The 25997-nt window shown below is 49.8% G+C and overlaps 1 protein-coding gene across 3 annotated transcripts; it reads left to right on the plus strand.

Moving 5' to 3' along the window:
- The first annotated feature begins 633 nt into the window (after positions 1-633).
- Positions 634-25997, plus strand: TGFB3 (transforming growth factor beta 3). Of its 3 annotated transcripts, none has more exons than XM_010335314.3 (8): positions 634-1211; positions 1460-2690; positions 11332-11495; positions 11795-11924; positions 18274-18381; positions 20753-20924; positions 23043-23196; positions 24726-25997. In XM_010335314.3, exons 2-8 carry the CDS (start codon positions 2339-2341, stop codon positions 24882-24884), a joined length of 1239 nt encoding a protein of 412 aa, XP_010333616.1. In that variant the 5' UTR covers positions 634-1211; positions 1460-2338; the 3' UTR covers positions 24885-25997. The 3 variants fall into 3 exon arrangements, with proteins under 3 accessions (XP_010333616.1, XP_074249062.1, XP_010333617.1); XM_010335315.3 differs by having other exon boundaries at positions 636-2194; positions 2543-2690; XM_074392961.1 differs by having other exon boundaries at positions 634-2690.

Raw genomic sequence — 25997 nt, forward strand, 5'->3', positions numbered from 1 at the left:
TAAATATATATATATGCCTCAGTTTCCTCATCCGTTTATGAGCCACCGCTGTGCTGGGATACAGTAAACAGCCCTTTAATTAGTGGCCTAGAAAGCAGACCTCTCAGAAAGGGTCCAGGGAGGCTCGAGTGAGGTGGGGTGGGGGCTGCACTCACTTTCAGGAAAGTTAGTTCAGATGCAAGCCCCGTGTTGCCGGGTGCGGGGGGTCACGTGCCCTGCCCTCCCCATGCTGCTCGTGGAAAAAAGCCTGGAGGTTCGGGCCGAGTTGAGCGAAAGCGGAGAGCCAACTTCCCCTCACCCATCTGGGAAATGGGCTCGGGCCAACTGCTGACTTCGCGCTCGCTGGCGCAGCTCCCCGCGGAGCCCTCGGCGGGGAGGGAGGCTGAACATCTGGATGACATTTCTGCGAGAGCGGCTCGGGAGCCGCGGTCGGGGAGGGAGAGGTGCGCTCGTGCGCACGTGGGGCCGGGAGGGAGGCGATTCCCCGGGGCCCGGGTCTTGTTTTTCTCGCTCTCTCCCGCAGCCGCTTCTCCCGCCCCTCCACTGCCCCCAGCCCCCCAGCCCCCCTTGCCCGCGCCTCCCCGGCTCCCGACCCGCCGAGCTCCTTCACTAGCGGCCTCGCCTCGCCAGAGGGCACCCTCGATCTTCCGGAAAACGCCACCATTTTTCACTGCCCCTGGAGCGTCTCCCGGCTTCTGCCCGCCTCTCGACTCCGAGCTTGTCAATGAAGAATCGGGCCAGGATCGCGGCGGAGCGGACGCCGACCCTCCGACCCTGCTCACAGCCGGGAGTCCCCTTCGCGAGGCTGGCCCGGCCGACTATGCCGGGCCCCGCGCCCTCTGCGGACCCTGTCCCGGGTCGGGCCTGGCCCGGGGGCGGCCCCGGGACCGGTGGACCAGGAGGGAGAGAGACGCGGGCCGCGGACGGCGCGTACTGACAGCCGGCGAGAGGGCGCAGGGGCTGGGGGAAAGGGAGGGAGGGGGCTCATCGGAGTAACTTTCCAGAAAAACAGCCAGCGTGTAGCAGGAGTGACTCCAAGAGGGGAAAAAAAGTTCAGCTACCACGTCGAACGAGAGGACTCGCAAAGTATTTTTCAAATGGGCTCGGCTTTTCCTGTGCCTGTTTAAAACATTAACATCGTGCAGCAAAAGAGGCTGCGTGCGCTGGTCCCTCCCTCCCCCACCCCAGGCCAGAGACGTCATGGGAGGGAGGTATAAAATTTCAGCAGAGAGAAATAGAGAAAGCAGTGTGTGTGCATGTGTGTGTGAGAGAGAGAGGGAGAGGAGCGAGAGGGAGAGGGAGAAAGGGAGGGAAGCAGAGAGTCAAGTCCAAGGGAATGAGCGAGAGAGGCAGAGACAGGGGAAGAGGCGTGCGAAAGAAGGAATAACAGCTTTCCGGAGCAGGCGTGCCGTGAACTGGCTTCTATTTTATTTTTCTTCTCCTTTTTATTTTTTTAAAGAGAAGCAGGGGACAGAAGCAATGGCCGAGGCAGAAGACAAGCCGAGGTGCTGGTGACCCTGGGCGTCCGAGTGGATGATTGGGGCTGCTGCGCTCGGAGGCCTGCCCCTGCCTTCTAATGCACATAACCCCACACCCCAGCCAATGAAGACGAGAGGCAGCGTGAACAAAGTCATTTAGAAAGCCCCCGAGGAAGTGTAAACAAAAGAGAAAGCATGAATGGAGTGCCTGAGAGACAAGTGTGTCCTGTACTGCCCCCACCTTTAACTGGGCCAGCATCTGCCCGGCCCGGCCTCTCCCCACCTACTCACTGGTGATCTGACTTTTTTTTTTTTTTTTTTTTTTTTAAACTTTTCCCCCTTTTCTTTTCCATTCTTTTCTTATTTTCCTTTAGGGCAAGGCAAGGATTTTGATATTGGGACCCAGCCATGGTCCTTCTGCTCCTTCTTTAAAATACCCACTTTCTCCCCATCGCCAAGCGGTGTTTGGCGATATCAGATATCCGCTCTATTTATTTTTACCTAAGGAAAAACTCCAGCTCCCTTCCCACTCCCAGCTGCCTTGCCACCCCTCCCAGCCCTCCGCTTGCCCTCCACCTGGCCTGCTGGGAGTCAGAGCCCAGCAAAACCTGTTTAGACACATGGACAAGAATCCCAGAGCTACAAGGCACACAGTCGGCTTCTTCGTCCTCAGGGTTGCCAGCGCTTCCTGGAAGTCCTGAAGCTCTCGCAGTGCAGTGAGTTCATGCACCTTCTTGCCAAGCCTCAGTCTTTGGGATCTGGGGAGACCGCCTGGTTTTCCTCCCTCCTTCTGCACGTCTGCTGGGGTCTCCTCCTCTCCAGGCCTCACCATCCCCTTTGCCTCTCTTCTCGGCTCACGCATGAAGATGCACTTGCAAAGGGCTCTGGTGGTCCTGGCCCTGCTGAACTTCGCCACGGTCAGCCTCTCTCTGTCCACTTGCACCACCTTGGACTTCGGCCACATCAAGAAGAAGAGGGTGGAAGCCATTAGGGGACAGATCTTGAGCAAGCTCAGGCTCACCAGCCCCCCTGAGCCATCGGTGATGACCCACGTCCCCTATCAGGTCCTGGCCCTTTACAACAGCACCCGGGAGCTGCTGGAGGAGATGCACGGGGAGAAGGAGGAAGGCTGCACCCAGGAAAACACCGAGTCGGAATACTATGCCAAAGAAATCCACAAATTCGACATGATCCAGGGGATGACGGAACACAGTAAGTCCAAATTCTCGCTGGGGTGTCTGCGCTGCAGGGTCTGAACTGGAGCAGGGAGCTCTGCAGAGGGGGAGCCTAGTGCTGGCCACACAGCAGGGTGCCCCAGGATTGACCAGCACCGAGGCTCAGGAGGTGGGATGCTCCTCCGTTGGGGCTGGGGAGGCGGGTGGGGAGGGAGATAGAGCCATTCTGCTAAGAGCCCATGCTTCTGGGAGGTCAGGAACCCTGGAGCTGAACGGCTTGCTGAACTCACATCACATCCTTGACTGATTTTAATTTGGAATTACATTGTGCTGTCCAGGGAAACATATGTATTCTTGCACATGCGATCGTATCAGTAACCGTAAGCATCTGGGTGCCACAAAGGGGAAGGCCGGCTCTGTCAGGAGCCCTTACGGTTCTGAGCATGGAGACCTCAGTCTTCTCCCTGCTTTTCACAGCTCACTGTGACACGTCTCCGGTTCAGTTTTTCCAGTCCTTGGGAAGAAGAGTACCTGCCCTCAATTAATGTCTGTCAAGCTTTTTGAAGCCCAGGCAAGAGACAGCTTCTTGCTAACTGGGCCCTTTGGTCTACCCCACCCACGTGACCCACGAGCCCCACGTGAGCTGTGTGTGTGGAGGGGAGAGGGTGCGCACAAATGTTCCCAGGGCCGGGTGCTTTAGGGTAACATGTAGTCTTGTGCGGTAGACAGATTCCTGTGCTCAAAATGGGCGCCCTCCAGGCTGGTGGGCACGGGGAGAGCGGGTTGTGGCTCTGGATGCGTAGAGGAGGCTGGCGCCCTTTGTGTCTGCGTGTCATGGGAGAGCGGGTGGAGGGGTGGCAGTGGGTGCAGGGCGGGGGGATGTGTCTGGGAGTCTGCTGTCCCAGGAGGCTCCGTCTGCATGGAGGAGCTGGACGGCTTCTGGGCGAGATGTCTGTGTGTGTTTGTACACGTGTGGAAGTCATATGTGTTTACTGAACGGGGATTTTAAAAACCTCAGTACAAGGGAGAGAAATTTGGCAGATGTTGAGAAACTGACAGCCTAGGAAAGAGGAATGTGAGTCGCTCCTGGGCCATGGGCTCCGGGAGCAGCTCTGTTTGCTTTTCCTACCAGCAGGTGTCCTCGCTGCCCTGACTACCTTAGCCCAGGCCCACCTGGGAGGTGGGCGGCACCTGGAGTGGGGTGGAGGGTGTGGGGTGGAGCCGGCAGGCAGGGAGGGTGGTCAGCAGAGCACACAGCAGTGGATGAAAGGAACCTGGCTGGAGAGAAGGAACAGGAGTGGGTACCGATGGGTGGACCATCTCTGGCTGGAGGTGCAAAGGCCCCGTTCACGGCGCCATGCCAGGCAGAGGAGCCTGTGGTTACTGGCGAGGGGTTCCCACTCCAGCTTCCTGTGGCTGCCTGGAGTGCCTTTCCTTAGAATGTGGCTGCTGTGTGGGGCGGAGGCTGGAGGCTGAGGCAGAGCTCTTGCTCCCTGCCCAGGATCTCTGGGTGGGGCTGGCTCAGGAACCCACAGTTCCCAGAGGCACCTAAGCGCTGGATGGCCAAGCCTCAACTCCCTGGGAACCCACCAAGGCAGGAGATAGTGACCACAAGCATCAGAGGAAGATCAAGATCTGAGGCCAGCAGGAGAGGTGTGAGGAGAGTCCAGGACAAGACACAGGACTCAGACCTTCATGATCTGGGTCAGCAGGAGGAGTCTAAGGGAGGAGGGATTCTGAGTCACAAAGACCCCCCGCCCCACCCCACAAACCTGGAATCCTGAGCTGAGAATGAATGAGCCACATGGAGGCAAGGCCACGCAGGTGCAAGTGGACATTGATTTTTGTGCAGACTTGAGGCACAAATAGCAGATGGCCTTGGGAAAAGCCCAGGCAGGGCCCCACAGACACTGGACAGCTTCCAGGCTGCAGCACCAAGACCTTACAACTACAGCAGATGGGGGTGGCTATGGGGCTATGGAGCAGTGGTCTGGCCTGGGGCTGTTAGAGATGCTATGAGGCTCACAGGTGCAAATAGGAAGCAGACAGACTCCACAGCTGTTAGAGGTGAGTTGAAGGCTGAGCTGGTCAGGTGCTGAGTGAGCCCACCCCAGAGAGGCAGACACACAAGGCACACTAATTACAAAGAAGGCAGTGGACAGGTGCTGAGCAGTAGCAGAGAGCCATCATCAGGGGCTTGAGGCGGGGAAGGAAGCCTGTCCTTAACTCATGAGGGCTGACAGGGGTAACATCAAGACTGTGATGGGGCGCCGCAGGGTCTCGATGCCAGAGTCTCTGGGGGGAGGTCACGAGATCACGTTCTGGTCCATATGTCCTCACTTCTGGCCACCTCCCTGACCCAGTAGACAGGCATTCAAAGGAAAGTGACAGTAGGAGCCCGGGCAAGGAGATGGAGGTCCCTGGAGAGGAAAATGAAAGAAGAAAGACTTTTTCGTGGTGCAGGAGAAAGGGCACCCAGGCGAGAGCAGAGAGGAAGCCCTTTTCCTAAATAACCTTATCTCCCCATTTCACAGATAAGGAAACTGAGACCTGGATGGCTTAAGATTAGTCCAAAAAGAGCGGGGACTGCAACCGAGACATTCTGCAGGCAGGATGCATGCAGTTAAGCACTAACTTTTAGGATTCAGTAGAACTTTGATTTATAACATAAATGAATCACATGTTGGACCAAGAAAGAGGGGTCCGGAGTTATTATCTTAGTAACCCAGGTGGCAGATTGCATAAGGATAACTGGATTTATCCTTTCTTAGCGCTGCCTTTTTTTTTTTTTTTTTTTTTTTTTTTTGCCCAGGAGATGCATACTGCCACAAATGTGCTCCCTAATTTAATAAAAGACTTTTTTTTTTAATTTAATGAAGAGTCTCAAGCAGGTTAAGCAACTGCAGCTATGTAAAAGTGACCTCTCCGAGCCTCAGTTTCCCCATCTGTAAAGTCAGAGATTATTTCCAAACTCCTTTTCAGCTGAAAGAATTTTATAATTCCATCTGGGATGAATCAGCAGAGCCTCCACTGGGGAGTATGGGCAAGACTCTGTAATCCCTTTTCTAATTCTCCAGGATTTTACGTGGGGAGGAAGTAGAGAGTTTCTCTGACCCCACGTGATGGGAAAGAGTTTCTCTGACCCCACAGCTTTTTTACTTCCATTGTCATCTCTCTTACTAAGATATCACCAACGTAGGTGTTGTTTTATCTTCTGGCTTGTAATTATCTGTGTCTGTTCGGAGACTTGTTTTCAGCCAAGGGCAGTGCTAAGACAACCAGCAAACCCGGAGTTCCTCAGCAAAGAGAAAACTCGATATTTTAGTGTTTCTTATCTGGCTGTTAAGTGTAGATTTTGTTTATTCTGAGATTATTCTGAAAATCGTTTGCTCCAAGGGCCAATGCCCTTTGCACAGTAGAGGTCAGCACTTCTCCACGTGTGGTCCAGAGGAAGCTGGAGGTAAATGTACATTCCCTGGTCCCGCCCACCCTTATAGAATCAGAATCTTTGGGGATGGAGTCTTGGGGAATCTGTATTTTTGACAAGCTCCTTCTGGATTCTTAAGCACACTGAAGTGAACCCTAGTTCACACTCAGTGAACTAGGGCAAAACCTTTTCTTAGAGGGATGGCAAACACAAGTGCGTACACATTCCCACAGGAAATGCAAATGATCTGAAAGAAAAGCCACCGTGTCATGATAAACTGCACTAGGACACTTGGCCTTGGGGTCAAGAAGAAAGTGGGATGTGTGAGGCAGGGAGAGGGAAGGGACCTGGAGCCCACGTGCCCAGCCCAAGCAGCAGCCCGCCTCAGCTCCTGCTGGGTTTTGCATTGATGACTGGATCCACCTTGATTAGCTCTTCCCACGTCCCAGAAGAGCAAAAAATCTGGATCTTTCTGTGAAGTATTCCAATTTTTAATATGGGCTTAAAATGTTTATGGGCTACGAATTCAAAATTGCTAAAGGCGTTCCATCAGTGAAGCAACATGTCTAATTCATTTAAAGGTTAATCCATAGAAAGTTCACACCATTAAAGCAGTGGTTTCAACTTCCAGAACATCTGGAAGTCATGGTACCCTTTGCAGCACGTTATAATCTGTGGTTCTCAACCCTGGCTGCCCATTAGAATCATCTGGAGGTCTTAAAAAAATACTGTGGACCCCATTCACTCCAGTATAGTCAGAACTGCTGGGGAATGGGTCCTGGCATCATTTGTTTTTACAGCTTTCCAGATGATTCTAACGTGCAGCCAGGGTAGAGAAGTGTAGCCACACTGATAAATACAGCCCCTTCACTGGAACCAGCAGAAATGATGTGTACAAACAGAGGCACACCTAGCAGCCCAGGTGTCTGAACATGTTTTAAAAGGCAATTAACTAAACATGGTCAGCTAGTTCCTGGTTTTTCCACGCATACTATACACAAATATTCTTTGCTTGTGTTTTTCCCCCTAAAGCAAAATGGAGAAAATGGTATTCATCAATATATATTTTTCTGTGCAATGGAAAAAGTTGCTCATGATTTAGTTTGTAAAGGTGGGACCCCCTAGTCCAGCCCTCAATAACCCTAGTGTTCCGCTGAGGCATGGCTTAAGAACCACAAACTCGTTTGCAGTGGGTCAACGTCTGAGGCGTAGGTTGACACTCTAGGCCCATTTAGTGGAATCTTGCCGTCGTTTTTTCATGAAACCATCTCCATGAGATGATCTCCCAAATCCCTCCTGGCTTCCAGAATCTCTGCTTCAGTAAATGAGGCGTGTTCCGCTGACCTGGATTCAAACCCTGCCTCCGCCACCTTCCAGTTGTGTGACCTTGGGAAAGCCGTTTCACTCTTTGGAGGCTCAGCTTTCTCATTTGTCAAGTGATAAATTTTATATGTTTTCATTCTGCTCAAGGGTTGTTAGAAGGTCACATGAATTAATAAAAACTCGGTAAGACACAGCGCTAGTGCATCCAGCCTGGGTGACAGAGTGATACTCTATCAAAAAAAATTAAAATTAAAATTAATTTTAAAAAGAACTGCCTGGGAAATTAAAAGAAAATGTAGATACAATCTTCTTGACTGGATGCACTAGCGCTATCTGAGCTCACTACAGCTTCTGCCTCCTGGGTTCAAGCGATTCTCGTGCCTCAGCCTCCCAAGTAGCTGGGATTACAGGTGCCCACCACCACACCCAGGTAATTTTTGTATTTGGAGTAGAGGCAGGGTTTCGCCATGTTGGCCAGGATGGTTTCAAACTCCTGACCTCGAGTGATCCACCTGCCTCAGCCTCCCAAAGTGCTGGGATTACAGGCATGAACCACTGTGCCTTTAAAATGTTTAATTTTAAATAATAGGGATACGTCCTCCTTATGTTGTCCAGGCTGATCTTGAACTCCTAGGCTCAAGCGATCCTCCCGCCTCAGTCTCCCGAGTAGCTGATATGACAGGCGTGCACCACCACACCTGGCTAATTTTTGTATTCTTTACAGAGATAGGGTTTCACCATGTTGGCCAGGCTGGTCTCGAACTCCTGAGCGCAAGCAATCCACCCGCCTCAGCCTCCCCAGGTGCTGGCTGGGATTACAGGTGTGAGCCACTGCGCCTGGCTGCCAATTTTATTTATTTTTATTTTTATTTTTTTTGAGATGGAGTCTCACTCTGTCACCCAGGCTGGAGTGCAGTGGTGCAATCTCAGCTCACTGCAACCTCTACTTCCCAGATTCAAGTGATTCTCCTGCCTCAGCCTCCCAAATAGCTGGGATTACAGGCATGTACCACCATGTCTGGCTAATTTTTGTATTTTTAGTAGAGATGGGGTTTTACCATGTTGCCTAGGTTCCAATTCTTTTTTAATCACTAGCAATTGTGTCGAAGCTTTGCTTGCTAGTGTCGAGCTGCTTGTGTCAGCTAACTTCTGAGTGACCCTGGCCAGGATCCTCTGGACAGCCATTTCTTCCTCTGAGGAGGGCTGTGCATCATGACTCCTGATGTCCCTTCTAACTCATTGGAAATCTATACATCCCAGTAATAGAAAATGACCTCTCCCGGCCGGGCGCGGTGGCTCAAGCCTGTAATCCCAGCACTTTGGGAGGCCAAGACGGGTGGATCACGAGGTCAAGAGATCGAGACCATCCTGGTCCACATGGTGAAACCTCGTCTCTACTAAAAATACAAAAAATTAGCTGGGCATGGTGGCGTGTGCCTGTAATCCCAGCTACTCAGGAGGCTGAGGCAGGAGAATTGCCTGAACCCAGGAGGCAGAGGTTGCGGTGTGCCGAGATCGCACCATTGCACTCCAGCCTGGGTAACAAGAGCGAAACTCCATCTCAAAAAAAAAAGAAAAGAAAAAAGAAAATGACCTTTCCCATCTCTTTCTTGAAATCTTAAAATTCTCCCCAGGAGGAATTCATCTTGAGGAGCAGATTATGATTGGAAGAAACCAGAGGATGGCCACTGGGATGTCCCGAGAACTCTCCTAGCTCATAACTTCCCCTATCTCCCGGCTTCCCACCACCTCGCCCCCACTGTGACTGTCCTCACCAGCAAGTGCCATTTTCCATCTTGCTGCTGTTTTTACATCAAGGTGTATGTTGCACTGATTTACCCTTTATTCCTCTTGTAGCTAGTCATTGGAGGTGTTCTATTTATTTACTTACTTATTTGTTATTATTTTTTGAAACAGCCTCCCTCTGTTACCCAGGCTGGACTGCGGTGGCACAATCATGGCTCCCTGCAGCCTGGACCTCCCAAGCTCAAGCAATCCTCCCAGGAGGTGCTATTGTAACTGAAGCCATATTGATGACAGCTCTTTCGAGACCCAGCTCTGTTGTCCTTGACAGGGTTGCCAATGCAAGTAGCTTATCCATATTCAGAGTATTTCAGACCTGTAAACTTATACATTACTTTGCTATCACTGATTTCTCTCCTTGGTTCTGTCTGAAGTGGTTTAGGGAATCGTTGGCAGTATTTGTTCTTTCAAAGCCAATTATTAATCAGGACATCACCAGCCAGCATTCGCACATTTGTTTTCCTATCATCTGTTCCATTAATTTTCTAAGAACCAGTGTCAGGCCCACCAGATGGCAATTTCCAGAAACACTCACTCATCCTTTCCTAAAGATCAGTAGCAATTTGCTTGTTTCCAGGCCTCTGATCCTTCCTGCCTTGTCCGTGACTTACTAAACCACCCCTCGGGGCAATTATAAGCTCATTCCAGCCATGTCCATTATGTGTGGAATCTGGGTCTATGAGCTTGAATTTCAACTTCGGGCTATTGTTACCATTTGTGCAGAAAGTTTTTCTGTGGGTGTTATATACTGCTCAGACCGTGAGGCTGTCAAGTGCACAGGAGCAGAGAAAAGACAGGCTCTTTCTCTTCCCGTTATCTGGCTCGGACGGATGGAAAAGAGCATTTGCTACCGTGTGGACAGGGACGAAGAGGCCAGCAGGCGACAGTGTCTGGCATAGCATGTGCTGTCAAGGAAAGAGAACGGAGCCAGTGGTGACACACCAGCTTGGTCTGAGGAAGCGTTTGTGTTTCTGCCAGACTCATGATGTGGGCTCTTTGCTATATAAACCCTGCTTTCTTGGGTCTAAAACACAAGGTTGAGATGTCACTCTGCTGTTCAAACACTTTCAGTGACTCCCTACTGTTAATGGGTTAAAATTTAACCTTTCAGTCTGACAGGTGGACCCCAATCTACCGTCTTGCCCTTTTTCACCTGGCTGCCACCTGCCGCTTCCGGCCCCTCTTAACTTGCATTTCTTCCCCTCCCTGCCTTTGCTTCCAGCAGCCACTCCATGTAAAATTTCTGTCCTCTCCATCCTCAAATCTTCTCAACTCTCACCTCATCCATGAAGTGCTCCCTGCCATTTCCCTCCTTGGATTTTCTGCAGCAACTCCTGGGCTTCCCTAAAAACCACTGGTTTCCTATCGCTCCCCTCGCCCGTGTTCCTGCACTGTGACATCTTCCGGGACACTCTGTGCTGTTATTTCTCTCTCATCCTGTTATTTGGACCCATGTATTAATACCCATCCCCCATATTGACCCATAAGCCTGAGGCTACAACTTTTTTGAATTTTGAAATTCACCTTGGCGATGACCCTGAGCAGTAGGATATAAATAGCTCCCATATGCTTAGCGTTCCAATAATGGAACACTAGGCATAAATGGATTTTCATCCCTTGAAGGCAGGGGTTGTGTCTGTTCACATTTAGCTTCCCAATGTTAGCACTATGCTTGGCCTATAGTAGCTGCCCAGTACATTTTTGGTGAATGAATGAATGACCGAATGAACAAACACATGAATGAAATCAACTAGCTGTAAGATACGTAAATCACTAGGTTGCTGCTATCTTTCTAGAATCAGTATTTTCTCAAAAAGCAAGAAAAACAGGCTGGAGAGCTTACCAGAACTGAGATGTCAAGGCAGAGGGAGGAAGGGGTGGTCGAGTTTGACTGGCCAGTCTCTAGTGCCATGTCATGGAGCTCTGAGGCCAACTGCTCCTTGCTCAGGACTGTGTGTGATTCTAGGGCCACCAAGAATCTTCCTCCCATCTCTACCTTGAGGTCCGAGGCCTTGAGCCTCTAGGGAGGTGGCAGGCAGGATGGTGGCCACTTGGTGCCTGTCTGTTGGCAGCACGCTGTTCCTGCATGTCTTGCTCATGCTGTGCCCTCTGCTTTATCTTCTAGATGAGCTGGCTGTCTGCCCCAAAGGAATTACCTCCAAGGTCTTCCGCTTCAATGTGTCCTCAGTGGAGAAAAATAGAACCAACCTGTTCCGAGCAGAATTCCGGGTCTTGCGGGTGCCCAACCCCAGCTCTAAGCGGAATGAGCAGAGGATCGAGCTCTTCCAGGTAACCCCTCTCTCGGAACAGAAACCACACTGTCGGGAAAGCCACTTCCTTTGCCATATCAGGCCGCCACTGGGCGCAGAGTTTGGCAGACCTGGGTTTGAATCCTGGCTTCTCTGATCTTTAGTTTCTGTATCTGTGTGTGTCATTAAGAGGCTTAAGAGTTACCTAAGGTGATTGAGGGGCATGGCATTCAGGAACCACTGGTTTCCTATGGCTCCCTCACCTGTGCCCTGCATTGTGACATCTTCTGGGGCATTCTCTCCTGGCCTCGGGTGCTCACTCCTTTCTCTGCCTTGTAGATCCTTCGGCCGGATGAGCACATTGCCAAACAGCGCTATATTGGTGGCAAGAATCTGCCTACACGGGGCACTGCTGAGTGGCTGTCCTTTGATGTCACTGACACTGTGCGTGAGTGGCTGTTGAGAAGAGGTAGGTGGATCCTCAGGTCCCTTAGTCCTCCATGAAACAGAGGGAAGAGGACAGAATTAAGGGAGTCAGAGATCTGGGTTCAAACCCTAGCTTTGCCACTGAGTATCCTCCATTCATTCACTCAAATAATGTTTATTAAATGCTCATTGTAAGCCAGGCCCTGGGGATGCAGCCACAGGGATGGGAACTATGAGAAATAGAAAGAGGGCAATGTGATAATGATTGAGTGGGGTCCAACAGGGAAGCTCTCTAAGATGAAGAAACGGATGCATTGACATCTGAATGGTAAGGAGCGAGCCCATGAAGATCAGAATATGGGATGTGCTAAGCAAGGAAACAGCGAGGCCCAGGCCCTTGGGTGGAAATAAGCTTGATTTTTTTCTAGCAGCGGCAGCAAACAGATTGGTGTAGCTGGACCATGGTGAACTGGGGTGTGGGGGTGGGGAGGAGAGAGGTGGGGGAGAGGTGGTCAGAAAGGTTGCTAGGGCCATATCATTTATTATTTTTATTATTATTTTTTGAGACTGTGTCTTGCTCTGTTGCCTAGGCTGGAGTGCAGTGGCACTATCTCAGCTCACTGCAACCTCCGCCATCTGGGTTAAAGCAGTTCTCGTATCTCAGCCTCCCTAGTAGCTGGGACTACAGACGCATGCCACCATACCTGGCTAATTTTTTATATATTTAGTAGAGACGGGGTTTCACCAAGTTGGCCAGGCTGGTCTTGAACTCCTGACCTCAAGTGATCCGCCTGCCTCAGCTTCCCAAAGTGCTGGGATTACAGGTGTGAGCCACTGTGCCTGGCCAATTTAAGTTAGAACATCAGGTCATGGCGAGGTTTCGGGACTTGTGAAGTGTGGGAGTGCTATAACCAGAGCTGGGGATACTCAGGGTACCCAGGAATTCCTTCCTATCCCCCTGCTGAGCATGAAGTCAAGAGCCTAGGACAGGCGTCCCCAAACTACGGCCCACGGGCCGCATGCAGCCCCCTGAAGCCATTTATCCGGCCCCCCGCCGCACTTCAGAAAGGGGCACTTCTGGCCGGGCGCGGTGGCTCAAGCCTGTAATCCCAGCACTTTGGGAGGCCGAGGCGGGTGGATCACAAGGTCAAGAGATCGAGACCATCCTGGTCAACATGGTGAAACCCCGTCTCTACTAAAAATACAAAAAATTAGCTGGGCATGGTGGCATGTGCCTGTAATCCCAGCTACTCAGGAGGCTGAGGCAGGAGAATTGCCTGAACCCAGGAGGCGGAGGTTGCGGTGAACCGAGATTGCGCCATTGCACTCCAGCCTGGGTAACAAGAGTGAAACTCCGCCTCAAAAAAAAAAAAAAAAAAAAAAAAAAAGAAAGGGGCACTTCTTTCATTGGTGGTCAGTGAGAGGAGCACAGTATGTGGCGGCCCTCCAACAGTCTGAGGGACAGTGAACTGGCCCCCTGTGTAAAAAGTCTGGGGACGCCTGGCCTAGGAGAACGTGTGTGGATTTGCCTACAGCAGCTCTGTTGGAAATTCTGACTCCGACGGCTACAGGGAGGAGGGGCTGGCTGATGCGATTTGATTGACATCTTTAAAAGATCCCTCTAGTTTCTAGGAGGTCAAGGGAAGAGGCAGAAAAGCCAATTAGAAGCCATGGGGGCAGCCCCGACGAGAGCAATATGGGCTGAGACTGGGGTGGTAGCGTGGATGTGAAGATCATATGGATTTGTACTGTATTTTGACAGTAGCCAGTAGCACAGGCTGATTAGATATGGGGTGTGAGGACACAAGAGCATTCTGGATGACTTCTACATTTTTCGACTTCCAGGTGGTATCACTTATTGAAATGGGGGCTTAGGAGAAGAACAGGTTCTGTTCTGGCCAGTTAAGTTTGAAAGGCCTGGTCATCATGCAATCAGGGCTATCCTCTAGGCATTATCAAACTTCACATGTCCCAAAGACCTTATCCACGCACTGTCTTTGCTCACCTGGGACATAAGGCAATGGTTCCTCCTCTGCATGCCTCACAGCGCTGTTTTAAAGATCAAATGTATTTGAGAGAACTTCATGGTTTTTCCCATGTTTTACAAGAGTAAGCTTTTCTTATTTTAGATAAGGAAACAGGCTGAGAGACGTGACTCGATGGGGGTCATCCGGTCTGGATTAGAACCTTGGTGTCTCACAACACCATTCTCTGTGTTTCTTTCCCTTTCCTTGGCTGGTACTGCCTGGTCTGATTGCTCAGTGGGTTGGGGTCGCAGATGGCAGTCCCATCTGTTCTTCTCTCCCTCTTGGGAAGGGTTTTATCTTGTTATCAGCTGCTGTAAAGCCACAGTCCATCCACATATTGATGCCCAGAGTCCCTGAGGCAGGCGGATCCTTCTAGGTCCTTGGTGTTTTGGCCTGCATATTGTTTTCAATTTGATTAGTCATCAACAGTTTTGGGTGTTATTATTAAGTCTGGAGATTTCACATAAAACCTGGACTTCTAGCTGTTTTTGAAAAATTGGAAGATTTCTTGATAACCATCCACCAGAGATGAGTACCAGCCACCCCTGGAGATGGGGCATGTCCCCACAGCCCCGACCATTCACTATTGTTCCCCTAGAGTGAGGCTGGCAGTTCCTGTTTAACGTCATGTGCTGGCTCGATTTTCTCACGGGACCTGTCTGGGCTCTGGAAGCATCGTATTGCTTGATGCCCACAGAGCCCAGGCAGGTCACATAAATGAGAAAATTCCCCATCCAAGGGGAATTATCTGGGGGCTGAGTTGGGAGTTGGTGGGCTGGAGATCCTGCCCCAGTCCCAAGGAATTCCTTACTGTCCCTGCTACTGAGCATGCGGGCAAGAGCCTAGGAGAACCCACGTGGATCTGCCGACTGCAGCTCTGTTGGGAATTCTGACTCAGACAGCTACAGAAAGGAGGGGCTGGGGAAATTAATCTCTTAACTTCCCTGTCTGATTTTGATCAGCTCCACCTGGATTTCTTTGAAGCCCTGGGCACTTGAAGGAATTCTTATTTTCACAGCTGCAGAACTCAATGAGAAGTTTGCATTGAGAATAATTTCCATCCTCCTGAGACATCAAAAAGATAATTTCGTAATAAAATCTATGGGTCCCCCACCCACCATCCCCACGGCTGCCAATTTTGAGGTTAGCTCTCCATTGGAACCTTCAGTCCCCACTTAGGCAGATACTACCCACCTTTCCCACAGGGAAATCATCGCACAGGTTTGTATTTATAGGGAGCCCCTGAGTCTCTTCAGAGTTCATGGCTTCAAACCAGACAGCAAAGGACTCCAAATTGGAACAGTTGGTGGTATGGATTGTTGATGAAACTGTGTCACACATGTGGTCTTGGATTCATTAAGCTAACATCTGAGAGCCCTTGTACACTGGGTACCCAGGTGCATTCTGGGTCCCAGAGTTGGTTAGAGCCCACCAGGGTCACTGGGGACCCAAGTCTCATACCCTTGTGCCATTGCTCATATAGTCTGCAGCACCCAGCTAGGCAGGGCCAGGCCTCCGCTAGCAGGCTGGGCAGGGAGCCTCTCAGCATCATGGCTCAGGAAAGGTGGAACACTGGGAAACAACCATCTTGCATCTTGGTGAATGTGTGGGCATCTTCCTTGGTGGTCTCTGGGTGCACTCTCCCCAACACCGCTGTTTGCACCTTGACTTTCAAACTCACAGAATCATAGAACTCACTCTCTCTAGGTCTTTTCCAGCCCGTTTTGAACCACCTTGATCAGGAGGTACACTGTGATGTTAGGTAGCCCATTTCAGCTACTCTGGCTCCTCCTTCCAGCTGCCTTAACCCAGGGAGAGGGCACTCCTCATGCCCCTCCTGGTCTCTAACAAGAGTTTGGGATCTTGCATCCAGCTGTCTGTGCTTGAATCCTGGCCCTGCTATCCACTGGTTGGATGTCGTGGGCAAGCTGATCAATTTCCCTAAGCCTCAGTGTTCTCATCTGTACAGCGGTGAATAATAATAGTTCTTGCAGCCGGGCGCGGTGGCTCAAGCCTGTAATCCCAGCACTTTGGGAGGCTGAGGCGGGTAGATCACGAGGTCAAGAGATTGAGATCATCCTGGTCAACATGGTGAAACCCCGTCTCTACTAAAAATACAAAACATTAGCTGGGCATGGTGGCGCGTGCCTGTAATCCCAGCTACTCAGGAGGTTGAGGCAGGAGAATTGCCTGAACCCAGGAGGCGGAGGTTGCGGTGAGCCGAGATTGTGCCATTGCACTCCAGCCTGGGTAACAAGGGTGAAACTCTGTTTAAAAAAAAAAAAATAGTTCTTGCTCTGTAGGATTATTATAGAGATTAAATGAGTTAATGCTTGTAGTCTCAGAGCAGTGTGTGATATGTTCCATACATCTGGTGATTGTTGTCATCATCTCTGAGTCCTCTATCTACAAAGAGCCTGTTGGCCAAGCCAGGCCATCCTCTCGTGCTTATCCTCTGGACCCTAACCCTCGCTCTCTCCAACACAGCTGTCTGCACCTTGACTTTTTAACTCACAGAATCACAGAACTCACTCACTCCAGGTCTCATCCAGCTCTCCTTGAACCATCTTGACCAGGAGGTACACCATGTTGTCAGGTAGCCCATTTCAACTCCTCCAGCTCCTCCTTCTACCTGCCTCAACCCAGGGAGAGGGGCACTCCTCATGCCTTCCTCTCCGTTCACTTCTCCTCCAGCTGGGTCTCAGCTGCATTGTTATATGGGTCTGCCTTCCCTCACTGAGCGAACCTGCTGGAACAGAGATCTCCAGGCTCTGGGATCTTGCAGGTGCAGTGTGTAGTGTGCCCCAGAGGTTGCCCTGACTTGACGCAGAACGGATCTGATTGGGCTCTGGAGTTTATGGAAGAAAGGAGCTGGTTTTTAATCAGTAGGACTGGGATGTCCAAGCCAACCTAATGGTGATGAGAATCTCCAGGCTTGTATCCTTCTGTCCACGGGAAGGATGCTGGGCCAGGTCAGACTCTTTGGGGTTTTCCTTGATGGCATGATTTCAGGAAGACTCCAGGTTGGTTCTAAAGCCAGACGCTCACACACAGTATGTGGCCCCAGGGAGCAGCACACCAATCACCTAAGTTGTAGGCTGACCCTGAATCCAAGAGATCCATCCCCCTTGACCTCTCCTACACCTGGCCACAGCTGACTGCTACCCCAGCATCAACAGAGCCTCCCTAATTGAGTCTTACCCACCAGAATTGACATGATACCAGATCTACCTGGTTTTCTGTGTAAGTCTACTTGTCTCGGTGCAAACTTTTCATTTTCTTTATTTTTCCTTCACTTCACTCAACCTCATTTACTGAGTTCCCTGCTTCCTTGATTTTGGTTGCCAAAACACATGATCCCACAACTACTAGGCGAATGGGCCAGAATCACCCTTCATGCACCAGAATGTCAGACACCAAACCCTGGCACCTTATCATGCGTACTCTCTCCATGCTCATGTTCTCTGGACCCTCGGCTAAAGTTCTCTGTCATCGCCGCTGGGCTGTTTTCTAAGTTCACAACTGTCTTCCCAACCTGTACATTTTGGTGAGCAATCCACATTCCAACTTCCCATCATGGTGAAACAAGGATTTCCAAAGAAGAAATGTCCAGGTAATTTTTACCTCGTTGGGTCCTTGTTAGGGAAAATATGGCCCAGTGTAACCATCGCGTTCATCTTATCTCCTCTGGGATCCGCCACTTTCTCTAGACCCACAGTCATGGCCCTGGTAGAAATGCTTGCATCTTCTTAGACAGATTCTGCTTCCTGTTTGCAGGTGACCTTGCCTCTAGCACTGGTTCCTGACTTTGAATCCTTTTGCGAGCCTTACATCCTGTGGCCCTTTGATTTGGTGGCCTTTTGCATCGCGGTCTCTGTGCTTGGAGACTCTTGAGTCACTCCCTGTCTCTTCCAGTCCTTCTGCCTCTTGCCCTCATCCTTCTTCAGTAGGTTGACTCAAGGATCTTCTCTCCCAACAAACACATAGGTGGCGTTGAGGTGTTTTTTTTTTTTTTTTTCCTTCCTGGATCTGTGTCCTTTGGCCCCCAAGCAGATAGGTGACAATTTTCTCTTAATACCATGCTTTGAAAGGGAATGATTATGCCCCTTCTTTCATGACGACCACTAGCGTATGCCCCCATGTGGTGATTCATAACATAACAGGAATACATGGAACGTGGCAACGTGTGCATGAAGGTCCACTTTGGGCTTTGGGGGCACTTTCTGTCTCCTGCGACCCTCAGTAGAACTCAGTTCTTAAGAGTCCCTACAGGAGCGGAGGCCCTGGCTGACCCCTGCATGGGTGGTAGGGCACACTTCCCCATCACACAAGACGCTTTCTCACTAACTCTGTCTTATTTTGCAGAGTCCAATTTAGGTCTAGAAATCAGCATTCACTGTCCATGTCACACCTTTCAGCCCAATGGAGATATCCTGGAAAACATTCACGAGGTGATGGAAATCAAATTCAAAGGTAACAGAATGAATGTGTGTGGTAGGATGGGTCGGGGGTGGGAGTTAATGTAAGAGGCTAGATCAGGAGACGCTTACCAGACCTCAAAAAAAAGAAACCAAGATCCTTCAGAGAGATAGCCAACTATTTTGTACTTGAGTAATTCTGCTTTGCCCCAAAAGCAATGAATGTAACTTCCAGCTTACAGCTTAGAGGATGCATTAGCCTCTGGAAGACAACATGGTCTGCTAAGAGTGGTGAAATTGTGTAGGCAAGCTGTCTAGCCTCTGGGCCTAGTGAAATGGGATGAGAGTTCCTCTTTCACAGGGTTGTCAGGCAATTAAATGAGATAATGATCCTGGAACACAGTGCCAGCAACGCTCAACAGAGAGGCGTTGTCTTCCCGCTCCCTGAAAGAAGTTAACTTTGGCTGTCCTGAACATAAGTGCCCAGATGACTGAGCTTTCCAGATGTGCAGGGCCTGCCTGACGTTGCCCAGGGATCCTCTGGGTTTGGCTGATTGCTTTGAGCCTCAGGATCTCTGTCTGGTGTTTGGGTAGAGGCAGCGAAGAAGAAGTCGTTGAGAGTCATTTCTGGTTTTCCATTATGTTTGCAAGGAACTCAGCCTTGATGGGCTCTGGAGTTCAGGAACGTTCTCTTCTCCCTTCATATTCCCATTCTGGGTAACTGCGAATGCCTGAGGTCAGAGGCTTGGCTGTGAAAAGGTGCAGGCCTCTTTTGGTTCAGCCCCAGACAGTGATCTTACCCTGCATGGGCTCTATTTTAGAGCCTTTTTAAAGTCAAGGATTTGACACCCTAATCACAGAACCTTAGAGCTCAGTCCTAACCTATAGGCCAGCCTAGGATGAAACCTTCCCATACCTTGTTCATAAAGATTTTCAGAAAAAGGGATATGTGATCCAGGTCTCTCATGTATCTTACAGACCTGGTGCCCCTTTCTGAGATCTGAGCCCATCCTGTAGCTATGTAAATTAATTCTTCATGTTCCTGTCTTTGGTTAGGATGGACAACAGCTGGAAGCTGACCTTCACAAAATCGATCTCCATTTAGTTGAGACTTTCTAAGTCAGTCTCCAATCTAGTCCTTTTTTTTTTTTCAGACGAAATGGGTTGATGAATTCAGGTGTTCTTTCCAGAGCTTTTGCTAAGCTATTTATCATATGCTTCATGATCTCATCTGATTTTATTTATTTATTTTTTTGGGGACGGAGTTTCGCTCGTTACCCAGGCTGGAGTGCAATGGCACAATCTCGGCTCACCGCAACCTCCACCTCCTGGGTTCAGGCAATTCTCCTGCCTCAGCCTCCTAAGTAGCTGGGATTACAGGCACACACCACCAGGCCCAGGTAATTTTTGTATTTTTAGTAGACACAGGGTTTCACCGTGTTGACCAGGATGGTCTCGATCTCTTGAGACCTTGTGATCCACCCGCCTCAGCCTCCCAAAGTGCTGGGATTACAGGCGTGAGCCACCACACCCGGCCCTCATCTGAATTTTATAGTGAAAACACTTCAAAGACAATAAGTGCAATGTGAATGTTAACAATTACGCGGGTTTGTTTCTTTGGCTCCCATTCAGGCTATCTTAAATTGTGACACCTTAATTTTTGGTAGGACTCCTGCACTGTCTTGATCTATTCACATTTTAAGAGGAAACTCACATCCCAAGATTCTAAGTCTAGAATCTAAAGTGACAACCCAGGGCTGGGTGTGGTGCCTCATGCCTGTAATCCCAGCACTTTGGGAGGCCGAGGCAGGGGGATCACTTGAGATCAGGAGTTCAAGACCAGCCTGGCCAATGTGGTGAAACCCGTCTCTACTAAAAATAGCAAAATAGCCAGGTGTGGTGGCAGGCACCTGTAATCCCAGCCACTTGGAAGGCTGAGGCAGGAGAATCACTTGAACCCAGGAGGCAGAGGTTGCAGTGAGCCAAGATGGCACCATTGCACTCCAGCCTGGCCGACAAAGCGAGACTGTCTCAAAATAAATAAATAAATAAACTGACAACCTGGAGGTATGTGTTAGGCACCCACTTAGTAACAGGGATGCTTCATGGGTCCATGACGATTCTAGGAATCGCAGCAGGGGCTTTCTGTCACTTGGAAGATGTCTGTAGAGGAGCAGGGGATCTGAACATGGGGCAGCTTTCAGTGGCATCCTTATAATGATGATGAGTTCTTTCGATACTGGCTCCTCCACCTGCTCTTCCCCTTCCTGCAGCTGGATATCAGAATGTAGCTGCACTTGTCCCCCACGCTTCCCTCGCAGACTGCACTGCCCTTCCTCCTGAGCAGTGACGTGACGTGAGGAGGAGGCAGCCTCCAACAGCTCTGCTCTCCTTAGACGGATTGTCACTTTCCTTCCCTTCTGCAGGCGTGGACCATGAGGATGACCATGGCCGTGGCGATTTGGGGCGCCTCAAGAAGCAGAAGGATCACCACAACCCTCATCTAATCCTCATGATGATTCCCCCACATCGGCTCGACAGCCCGGGCCAGGGGGGTCAGAGGAAGAAGCGGGCCTTGGACACCAATTACTGCTTCCGGTGAGCCTGGGCCCACAAGGGAACCAACATCTACTGCCTGTCTACTGCAGGTCAGGCCCCAGAACCAAGCCACACTCAACAGAGGGTCCCTGATGCTGTTCACAAACATCTCCAGGAAGAAGACTAAAAATCTATTACAGATCTCTTTCTGTTTTTCCTGCGAGTCCCACTGTTTTTCCATAGGCTAACTCTGGAAGGGGCTGGATGAAGTAAATGAGGAAGACTCTATGAGGAAGAGTGTTGCTAAAGCAGTTTGGATTGGAGTTGCTTGGTCAAAGCCTCTCCGTGGTTTTCATGTTTTAAGCACTTAAAGGGTGTGTGCGTGAGATTAATGTAGGAGTTTCCATTAAAGAAGTGCTCAGTTCCCTATGAAGGGTCCAAGGATGCTACTGGATGGGAGCAAATAGAGCAATCGCCATTTGAACGGGAAATTGGAGCTAGAGAAAGTAACAAATGAATTCAGAAATTACCGGGTAGCCATAATAGAGAGAGAGAAAAGACCCAGCTTCTCTTACTTAGGAGCAGTTTCACTGCTCATTTATAAGCGGAGGATAAAGCAGGCATGCAAACTCCTAAAAGGGACATGATCATGCCCATGAGAGGGTCTGAAGGATTAAGTGCTTTAATTGGGAGCAACGAGTTCACCTATGGACAGGAAAGGCTTCAGAAGGGTGTGGAATTTGAGCAGAGGCTTCAAGGATGAGGTTTCAGGATGAAGGGATCTAGGAGGGAAGCTCTGTAGGTAAAGGAAGGAGCATGAGTGAATCCAATTGGCCTCTGAGGATCCCTGAATAAAACTGGGGAAAATGAACAGGGAAGTATTTAGATCTGGAAACCATGTCCTATCAGGACGGTTGGGCTTGGGAAACTAGGGATGTTGAGCTGGAAGAACAGAGAGGCAAGGTAGTTGCTGCCAGCTGTCATGCAGCCATGAAGGCTGGCATGCAGATTTATTTGTTCCATGTGTCTCTATCAGGAATGAATGCTCTTGGCCTGTGACTTAAATCATAGTGGATTTCTTGTTCACAAGAGGCCTGTAGCAGCAGCTTAGGGTGGGTTGGCTGCTTCATGATGTCACTGAAGACTCAGGCTTTTTCTTTCCAGTCTGCCATGCTTAGTATGTTGGCTTTTCATCCTTTTGCTTATGGTCACAAGTGATTGCTAAGGCTTCAGGCATCTTGTCCACATTTAAGACAAAGAATGAGGGAAGGGGAAGAGCCAGAAGCTTTCGTCTTCCATCTGTTGCTTTTATAAATAATCACATATCTTTGCCCTGTATATTTCTCCTTGTCTGATAGGTCATTATTGGGTTACATGACCATCAAGACTTGCAAGGGAGGCCAGGAAAAGGAGTGTCTGGTGCTTTAGATGTGGCAAGGGAAGAAGGGGGTTAGGAATGGTTACTGAATAGATAACCAGTAGTGTCTGCCATGGTTCACCCTTGAAACCCACAAGAAGCCAGATTTTGGCTAATAGCTGCCTTTGGAGGTAGCAAGTTCTAGGTCTCAGCAGATAAGGCAGAGGCCAGATGCCCACTTGGCAAGGGTTGTTATTGCCAAATGGATCTCTGTAGGCAACAGAATTGAAGGGGCCTGATAATCACATTTGGGTGATCTGTTGAACCACAGTTCTAATAGAAGGATATGCCTTATTTGGCTAAACGGCCTTTAGATTCAGTCTCAGTAGTCACCTACTATAGTAGACAAGCTTCATAAACTTACACTTTTATTTCTGGCTGGGTGCACATTAGGAGGGTAACAATGAAACCAACCTCAACAAAGCTGAGTTGGCTAATAACATTGAGTGCTTGGTTTTATGTGGAGCACTTTATAGCTCTGCTTTGATTTGTCATCTAAAAGTGAGCAGGGCCGCCTTTGCCTCTTTACTCTTCCTCATGTGGCGTTTATCTCTTGTTTCTTACATCCTTGGGATCGTAGCCTTTAACACATGAATGTGCCTTTCTGGTTTCTTCTGTCCCCTTGAACCTGGGATTCCACTGATCAGAACCACCTATGATGGTATGAAAGGACTCCAAGGGAGAATATGAGGGCATTCGTGAAGCTTCTTTGATTGGTGGGTTCTTTTTAAGTTGATTTTCTTTAAATGTTTTTGTTGTAGCAACTTGGAGGAGAACTGCTGTGTGCGCCCCCTCTACATTGACTTCCGACAGGATCTGGGCTGGAAATGGGTCCATGAACCTAAGGGCTACTATGCCAACTTCTGCTCAGGCCCTTGCCCGTACCTCCGCAGTGCAGACACAACCCACAGCACGGTATGGAGCAGGGGTCATGCCATCTGAGGCACTGGGGCTAACTGCCCAGCTGCTTGTTAAAAAGAATGGGTGAAGGATTGAATGCTGAGTGAGTGAATGATGGTCTGGGGTGGGTACAACCCCTCTGGTGAAGGTTCTGATCTTGGCACCCTGACTCAGTTCCACTCAGTCACATTCTGCCCTTTTAAATTCCTGCCTCAGTTTATTTGCTTTGTCTAAAGCTCTCTGTACCACAGACATTAATTAACTGCCACGTCTCACCCTACGTCAGAGATGTGTGCAGGTGGCTGGCAAGGAACACTGAGGTCGAAAGGCTTCTACCAGAACGGATCATTCCAGCCTCTCGAATGTAGAAAAGCTTACTCTGAAAGACAACACAAAGCATGGAGAAGAAGCGAATATGAAATGCTAGGAAGAGAAAGTGAGACAGCCGCGAGTCCACAAACCCTGGAACTAGTTTGTCTTTCCCTCGAGGGCAGTAATTTGTGAAGCATGTTTCCTTCTAGCTCATTAACTCTGCATCCTGTTTGGGGCCCTACACTCTGGCACTTACTAAATGGTCCACGGCAATGTTAGTGAGAACATTTCTCACAGAAGTGATCAATTACAGATAGGAAGAGCAATATAAGAGTTGCTTTCTTAAAAGCTGAGATAGGCTGGATGCGGTGGCTCATGCCTGTCATCCTAGCACTTTGGGAGGCCAAGGAGGGTGGATCACAAGGTCAGGAGTTTGAGACCAGCCTGGCCAACATGGTGAAACCCTGTCTCTACCAAAAATATAAAAAATTAGCTGGGGGTGGTGGCACACACCTGTAATCCCAGCTGCTTGGGAGGCTGAGGCAGGAGAATGGTTTGAATATGGGAGGCAGAGGTTGCCGTAAGCCGAGATCATACCACTGCTCCAGCCTGGGCAACAGAGCAAGGCTCTGTCTCAAAAAAAAAAAAAAAAAAAAAAAAAAAGCCAAGATCGTTATCAGTGTCCCCCAATAGCTGTCCTATGCTTTAACTGACCACCCCAAACAAGTGCAGCTGTTCCGCATTCTGTCATTGTGGATGAACAGCAACTACTCACTCACCTAAACCAGGTTCCAACAGTTCCTTCTTGTTTGAGACAGAGTCTTAACTCTGTGGCTCAGGCTGGAGTAGTGGCATGATTTCTACTCACTGCAACCTCTGCCTCTTGGGTTCAAGTGATCCTCCCACCTGAACCTCCCAAGTAGCTGGGATTATAGATGCCTGCCACTATGGCCAGCTAATTTTTTTGTATTTTTAGTAGAGATGTGGCTTCACCGTATTGGCCAGGCTGGTCTCGAACTCCTGACCTCAAGTGATCTGCCTGCCTCAGCCTCTCAAGTGCTGGGAGTACAGGTGTGAGCCACCATGCCTGGCCCCTGACTCCTCTTAAAGAGCACCAGTGGCCATTCTAGCACTTGCTCGGCCTCTGGGACTGCCCCTAGAACCGGCAGAGTTCCTGGGTTCCAGGGCTGAGGCTTGGCTTTCTAACCTCTCACTGACGTGTCCCTTCTCAGGTGCTGGGACTGTACAACACTCTGAACCCTGAAGCATCTGCCTCGCCTTGCTGCGTGCCCCAGGACCTGGAGCCCCTGACCATCCTGTACTATGTTGGGAGGACCCCCAAGGTGGAGCAGCTCTCCAACATGGTGGTGAAGTCCTGTAAGTGTAGCTGAGACCCCACCTGCGACGGAGAGAGGGGAGAGAGAACCGCCACTGCCTGACTGCCCGCTCCTCGGGAAACACACAAGCAACAAACCTCACCGAGAGGCCTGGAGCCCACAACCTTCGGCTCTGGGCAGATGGCTGAGACGGAGGTTTCCTTTCGGAACATTTCTTTCTTGCTGGCTCCGAGAATCACTGTGGTAAAGCAAGTGTGGGTTTGGTTAGAGGAAGGCTGAACTCTTCAGAACATACAGACTTTCTGTGATGCAGACAGAGGGGATGGGGAGAGAGGAAAGGGATGGCAAGTCAAGACGTTGTGTGCCAATGGGATTTGGGTTACCCTAAAGGGAAGAGGAAGGGCAGAAAATGGCCGGGTCAGGGCCAGACTGGAAGACACTTCAGATCTGAGGTTGGATTTGCTCATTGCTGTACCACATCTGCTCTAGGGAATCTGGATTATGTTATACAAGGCAAGCATTTTTTTTTTAAAAAAGACAGGTTACCAAGACAAAGTCCCAGAATTGTATCTCGTACTGTCTGGGATTAAGGGCAAGTCTATTACTTTTGCAAATTGTCCTCTATATCAATTAGCATCATGGGTCATTACAGGGAGAAAATCCAGGTAATGTAGTTCCTGGGCCATCAACTATATTGGGCCTTCTGGATATGCTGAATGCAAAAGCAAAGGGTGGGAATTAACCCTCTCCTGTCTGCCCTCTGGGTCCCTCCTCTCACCTCTCCCTCAATCATATTTCCCCTTGGACACTTGGCTAGATGCCTTCCAGGTCAGGGAGCACATTTCTGGACTGTGGGTTCATGCAGCCTTGGGGCATTATGGGTTCTTCCCCTTCCTCTCCAAGACCCTGTGTTCATTCGGTGTTCCTGGAAGCAGGTGCTGCAACATGTGAGGCATTCGGGGAAGCCACACGTGTGCCACACAGTGACTTGGCCCCAGACACACAGACTGAGGTATAAAGCCAAATACGAATATTACTCTCAAAATCTTTGTATAAATAAATATTTTTGGGGAATCTTGGCTGATTTCATCTTCTGGAATATTATTTCTAGAACAGTAAAAGCCTTATTCTAAAGTCTATGTCTGACTTCAATAAATATCCTTAAAT

This window comes from Saimiri boliviensis, chromosome 2 (assembly GCF_048565385.1).
Source record: "Saimiri boliviensis isolate mSaiBol1 chromosome 2, mSaiBol1.pri, whole genome shotgun sequence".
NCBI lineage: Eukaryota > Metazoa > Chordata > Mammalia > Primates > Cebidae > Saimiri > Saimiri boliviensis.

What these genes read in the sequence shown, in the direction of transcription:
- TGFB3 (XM_074392961.1), top strand. Translation starts at nt 2,339, where the DNA reads ATGAAGATGCACTTGCAAAGGGCTCTGGTGGTCCTGGCCCTGCTGAAC. An exon ending in AGAGGATCGAGCTCTTCCAG is followed by an intron (nt 11,496 to 11,794) that starts GTAACCCCTCTC and finishes TCTGCCTTGTAG; the next exon opens with ATCCTTCGGCCGGATGAGCA. An exon ending in GACACCAATTACTGCTTCCG is followed by an intron (nt 20,925 to 23,042) that starts GTGAGCCTGGGC and finishes TTTTTGTTGTAG; the next exon opens with CAACTTGGAGGAGAACTGCT.